The sequence below is a fragment of the Hippocampus guttulatus genome, chromosome 4, assembly GCF_054856545.1.
Source record: "Hippocampus guttulatus isolate MCC_2025c chromosome 4, RoL_Hgut_1.0, whole genome shotgun sequence".
Taxonomy (NCBI): domain Eukaryota; kingdom Metazoa; phylum Chordata; class Actinopteri; order Syngnathiformes; family Syngnathidae; genus Hippocampus; species Hippocampus guttulatus.
In genome coordinates this window covers 15322493-15328582 of record NC_141264.1, presented here as the reverse complement: position 1 = coordinate 15328582, position 6090 = coordinate 15322493, and the positions used below count along the sequence as shown (strand labels likewise).

General features: G+C 41.5%; 1 protein-coding gene across 1 annotated transcript; it reads left to right on the top strand.

Moving 5' to 3' along the window:
* The first annotated feature begins 547 nt into the window (after positions 1 to 547).
* LOC147206083 (uncharacterized) lies at positions 548 to 4353 on the top strand. The gene is made up of 2 exons (XM_086109651.1): positions 548 to 713; positions 2836 to 4353. Exon 2 carries the CDS (start codon positions 2843 to 2845, stop codon positions 3482 to 3484), a length of 642 nt encoding a protein of 213 aa, XP_085965777.1. The 5' UTR covers positions 548 to 713; positions 2836 to 2842; the 3' UTR covers positions 3485 to 4353.
* Positions 4354 to 6090: the final 1737 nt, after the last annotated feature.

Below are 6090 nucleotides of genomic sequence, written 5' to 3'. Positions count from 1 at the left end.
TTTCTGTTTACCATTACACTTTGCCTTTTGTCCATCAGTTATAACAAACACAGGAAACATAAAACATTTGAAGGACATGAAGATGAATTAAGATTCAGAAACATTTGATGATGCATATAATTTAATTATAGAAAAGTGTATGGATCCGTTTATTTACACTATTACTGTAATACTGTTTACTTGCTATAGGATCGATACCAAAATACTCATTTTCTCACATCACTAACTATCCAGGCGCCTAGCTCCCTTTTTTTCTTTTGTGGTGAGTAAAACTCGTACAGTTCCCAGCAGATCTTTTCTTAATTATTATTATTAGTAGTAGTCGTAGTAGAAGTGGTAATAATAGCAGTACTGTATTTCGTCTCCGAAATCCAAATCATCTTTGTCAGTCGGTGAGGTCACTGCAGTAAATTAGCCAATCAGCAGCCGGCTAATCGCTGTTTACTTGTTTCTGAGTGCACTTGAATGACATGCGCGTGACGGCTTTTATCAATATTAAAACAAATATTTACAAGAAAGCTTTGAAACTTGTGTAAATAGCAGCTTTCGACGGAACTTCAACAGGTCCGCGAGAGCGCGCGCGTTAACGTGAGAAGAAGAGGCAGGCGCGCTCCCGAGACCAGACTTTGAGGACACGGGGCGCGTGCCCGCGACCAGAAAGAACGCGAGTGTCCGTGCATTCATCCGTCGTCGGCCAGCCAGCGTCTATCGAGGTGGGTTACACGCGTGGTTTATACGTCTCTAAACTCTTAATGTCATCACAACTCCATCGGAGTGGATTAGTATGAGCTTTTAATATGTGGAGTCTTTTTTTGTTTTTTTTGGTAAAGTTTGAAGAGGGGGGCGGGGCAGTGCTCAGGACTCTGTCCAAGAACTCATGCCTTTCAATTGTTGTCATTTATAGTTTTAACGGAGATGTATGATACTAAGATGTGTTACACTGTCGTTTATATTTTTCACGCAGATGTATGATAATACTATGTGTGACACTAAAGGTGTGGTTGTTGGTCATTTGGTAGTGTGGAGTATGTTAGACTCAGCTGAGAGAAACAGGTCCTGATGAGGGATGATTCTATTTTAACTGTATTGATCATTTGTATAGTATTAATCATGAAATATTGCATGCATGCAGGATACTCAAATGCAGATTAATAGGACTGAATTTCAATATTTAGCCTCTTTTACGATCAAAATCACCAAAGTCTGAACATATCTGCCATAATTATTCATTTTTGGACCAAAGGCAACATTTACATTAAACTACCAGCTGATCAACGGCTAACAAGGAAGCTGGCACATTTACTATAATGTGGTCTTTCTAATACTATTTCGAAGTTGTCGGGTCGTTTTGTAACAAACTAGCTAGCGTTGGCTCAATTTTTATGCTATCAAAATATGTTTCCCTAGCTAATGTTGTGAACTGACTAACAAAAATAAACATTTGCTCATGATAATGATCTGAAACCGACCTTACTAGAATAGGGTTTTTTTTGGTTTATTCATTTTTTTTACTGAGATTTTCTTGAAAGCCAAAAACATTCAATTAATTTTATTCATATTATTCGCCAGAAATCATTCTGGGAGCTATGTAAAGCAATTTTCTTGAATAAATCCCTGGGTGGGTAATATGTAGCTTCTCTAAATTTGCTGCCGTCGTTGTAATTACTCCCTGGCTGAGGTTTCCCCCGTATCACTGTCCAATTTTTTTTGTTTCAACATTTAAATGTTCCCAAGATCCCAATCAATCAAGAGCTCATGTACAGTTGATTTCTTCTCTACAAAAATCTACTTCATTACACAGTTTTGATACCTCCTGACTTCCACCAAAAAGTCTGAGGGAACAACTCTTAAGTTGACCAATGTGCTCTCAATTTGGCTTTGACTAAAACCTGAGCTCGAGAATAGTTTTATTTGGGAGGCCAGTAAAAAGTGCATTATAGTTTGTAAGCTTTTTCAACAACAATATACATTGATAATAGGTTTCTTTCTTTCTTTTTTTTTTGGAAGAATGTTTTAGTTCTTGGTAATGTCATTTTTTTCCACTTGATGATGGCCACCTTCACCATCTTCCGTGGGATATTGAATGCCTTGGAGATTCTTTTGCACCCTTCTCATGACTGATTAACCCTTCCATGCACCAGTAATGATAGCCTGTAACCTGATAATTTGATAATCTGTCCACTGTAGAAACAGGTTAAATTGAACGAGATTCCTCTGATGCTGAGGAAGCTCTGCAGGCGCGGCTTGTGCTGTGAGATCTGACTACAAAGATGACAGGGAAACCCTATGGTCTGAACGTAATTTGGCATGAATTGGAAGCACTTAAAAAGGTGGCGAGTGCATGATGTTTTAAAATGACTGATGTGATTGGTCCATTCAAGTTCAGGTTCAAGTCAACTTTATTGTCAAATTTATTTTTTTCCTCTCAACCACAGGAGAGAGAGGAGCCGCTGCGGGTGCCCGCGCCTACATCAAATGAACAGTTAACATAAAATAAAAAAATACAACACAACACATAAGACACAGACAGTTGTGCAATATTAACCACTTTTTCTGCACACACTTTGTTGTTTGAAACAGTTATAGATTCACATTAATGGTGGAAAAAGTTTTGAAATGATTTATCGCTATTTTTTAATTCATTAATTTTTTTAACGAGAACCTGGCATTGAACAGGTGTGTAGACATTATATCCACTATATGTGCAGGGAATAGGGAATATGTGCCTGTTCACTGTATTTCTATGTTTTTTTTTTGGCTCGAAAGAGTCAACATTGATCGTATTAGCTCATCCGGATGCATTTAACATGAAGACGACATATCTCCTGATGACAGGTTCACCATGGGAAACAAGATCATCCGCAAGCGCGAGTTTCCAGTCGGCGCAGCAGGCTCAGGGCAGGAACCAGTCGAGGATCAAAAGACGACGAAGTTGGGCACTTCTGATGTGACGCCGGCTCAGCAAACTGCACCAGCAGAGGTGGTGGATGTGGTAGTCGGGCAAGAAGCAACTCAGACGCCATGTCTGCCCAATGAAGAGTGTGTGTCCGCTCCTCCACCAATGCCAGAGGCACATGTGGAGGTGGATTTTGAAGCAGGCCCGGAGAGAGAGAAGGATCAAGAGAAGGATCCATCTTCATCTCCTTCCCTTGACCTAAACACAGATTTCTCCTCCCCACAATCCACAGTCACCCCTCAAGTCCCCGTCCTGGAAGACAAGGTTGCAGATGTTGCAGCAGCTGAGGGATCTCCAGATGACACAGAGGTGGCCGTGAGCTCCGCTCTCGATCCAGATACTGCGTCGAAGTCAGAGGATGCAGGGAATTTGGAGGCAGGGACTGATGGGAATTTAGAGCAGGAGGAAAGCCTCAGTAAAGGCCTGAAGGAGTTGTCGCTGACGGGAAACGATCCGGAACTCATTGACGACACCCCCTTAGACGTGGGTGTGTCTGCCGAGCCGGTCGGTGGATCAGAAGATGCGTAGTCCCTCGACGAGAATTCTCAAGGAAACAGGGACACCGATGTCCTTGGGTTTGTCACAATGAAAGGTGAACAGCTTTTTTCTTGCGTTACTTTATCGACATTTTTGCAACAAGGAAGTGTGGCAACTGACATGGCATATGGAGGTTTTGAGTGAAATGCATACTGTACTTCCACAAACAGTGGCTGGGAGCTTTTATTTACTTAATAGGAGTGAGGACATTGTATAAACCCATTTTTGGAATTATACAAACCAATATTGCGAGTCTGTTAGTCTCCCGAGTGTGCAGACTTATTGACAAGTAGTTATCCATTACATATTCATATTTTTGATGTGATGAAAAGATTTATCTTCAGCCAAGCCAAAAGCCTTTTTGTCCTTTTGTTTTTACAATATCTGGGCTTCGGAATGGTAGTGGCCGGGTTCTGACAACGTGGTTTCTTTTATTTGATTCAAACTGTCTTGGTGCTTCCTGATGTAACCTGGAATAGTGTTCTCCCACCTAATCACTGATTTTTAGTGGCATAGCAGGGTGGTGGTTGGCTTGGGACCTATCGGCGGTTGTGAACTGAAAATTGTGTTGATTCTTGATATAAACGGTTGCATCTATGAACTGAGCTGACTCGTTTTCTTTTCTTAATGCGAGGCGGGAGGCGTCTTTTTCAGTCAGTCGTTCATTATCTTGGAGGTGTCTTAGAAGATTGGCCACTATTTGGGGAAATACAATACTGGGACAAAATTGATTTTTCATTTCAGCAAAATAAACCAACAAACAATGCCTTTTATAGTGTTGAGTGTGGATTACAAGTGTATTTTCCATGCAAGCTGTTAGTTATTCTTGATTTCCTGTTTCAATAAACAAATGAATAGTCTCTCCCCTGTGTTGATATAAAAAAAATAAAACTGTCAACAATAAAAACAAGTTATTAGCCAAACCGCGCATGTGATGAACATTGTGCTACATTTCTGTACAATTTTCATCACGTAACCCAAATTTGTATGCAGGTCGGAACACACCGTTAACTTTCACCAACGCAGTAGTGAAGTCCAGATTACAGTAAGTCAGTAAATAGGACTATTTCTATGAAAAACACTTTGAGGCCTTAAACTATTGATGAGAAAAAGTCAAAAGTAGATGATACATATCGTACATCCAGTTATTCGACAACATCGAATGTGATGTGCATTGGATGCCAAGCGTGAAGTGCGCCCATGTTGAAATGAGATTCCTGAACAGATCATGTTTGAGGCAGTGCCTTCTCACAGTCTCTGGGGGGAGGACAAGATGGGGAAGGGGGGGCACATTCTTACTGGGTCAAAAGTCCTCAAGTGTGATGGTCTTGATTCATGAGAAAATCCGCTGCCTCTCCCACCATCCAGACCGTCGTGACAAATGAAGTCACTGGCGTGGAATGTAAGGCCACCACAGTTTCACACTGAAGCTTGAGGAATGCTCCTCAGCTTTTTGGCTTACATCGCTTTTCCTGCCACTTTCCTCACAAGAAATGCTGTTACAACAACAGCTTTTGAACAAACCTCCAGGTACAAATAATACCAACGTCATCCAGTCCCCACCGACTGGGAAATATTCTTTTAAGAACGCTAACTTCGTAAAGAACAATTTTTAAGTTGGTGCTGCAAGAGATGCTGGGCAAGAACAAACAAGCTGCATGATTAATGTGTGTGTGTGTGTGTGTGTTGTGTATGTTGTGATTCCAACCAGAGCAAAGCTCTTTCAACAAAACTGCTGGACTCATGCCCAGAAAGTCTTTTGGATTTCCTGCCTTGACTGTAGCCAAAATATAACAACTCAAACATATAGATTAAATATTACTAAATTGAGGTGGGGGGCGGTGTCTCATTTTAATGACCGAGCAGGGGCTGACTTACCATTGGGCAAACGGGCAACTGCTTGGGGCCTCAAGATTTCCAACACCCTCACCCCCCTCCCCCAAAAAGTGTGATTAATCATTTTCTTGGATTTAAAACTGTTAGTCTATGTCAGGGGTGCCCAAACTTTTCGGATCGAAGATCTACTTTTCGATCAACTAACCTCCCGGGATCTACTCTTGCCAACACACACGCGCGCGCGCACACACACACACGCACGCACGCCACGATGAGAAAGTCTGAAACTGAGGCAGGCGACGCACTTTTGCAGCATGTTAACTATCGTAGCTCACACGTACCGTTTTAAAGTGCTTCCCTGGACCCTCCTAGATTCCAATTCTTTGCCCGTGCCCTCGGTGAATTGTACACGAAACAAAGATGATCTGATCACTGTCTCTGATCACAAGCTGCAATTGCAGACTGCTGAGCGCAAACAACTTCCGGTGACGTCATCACGCGCCACCATAAATTCAAGATTTACCTGCTTTATTTTATTTTTTAAATATTTATTTTGTGAAAAGGAGACTGATAGGATGATTATGGTGCAGCGTACATTAACACAAAAAATATATTACTAACATGTACAAAGACACACAAATGGTTGTTTGTTTGTTTTCTCCTCGACACTCATCGGATCTACTTGGGACCTGTTTTAGATCTACCGGTAGATCAGGATCGACGTAATGGGAACCCCTGGTCTATGTCGCAACTCACATACT

What these genes read in the sequence shown, in the direction of transcription:
- LOC147206083 (XM_086109651.1), top strand. Translation starts at nt 2,843, where the DNA reads ATGGGAAACAAGATCATCCGCAAGCGCGAGTTTCCAGTCGGCGCAGCA.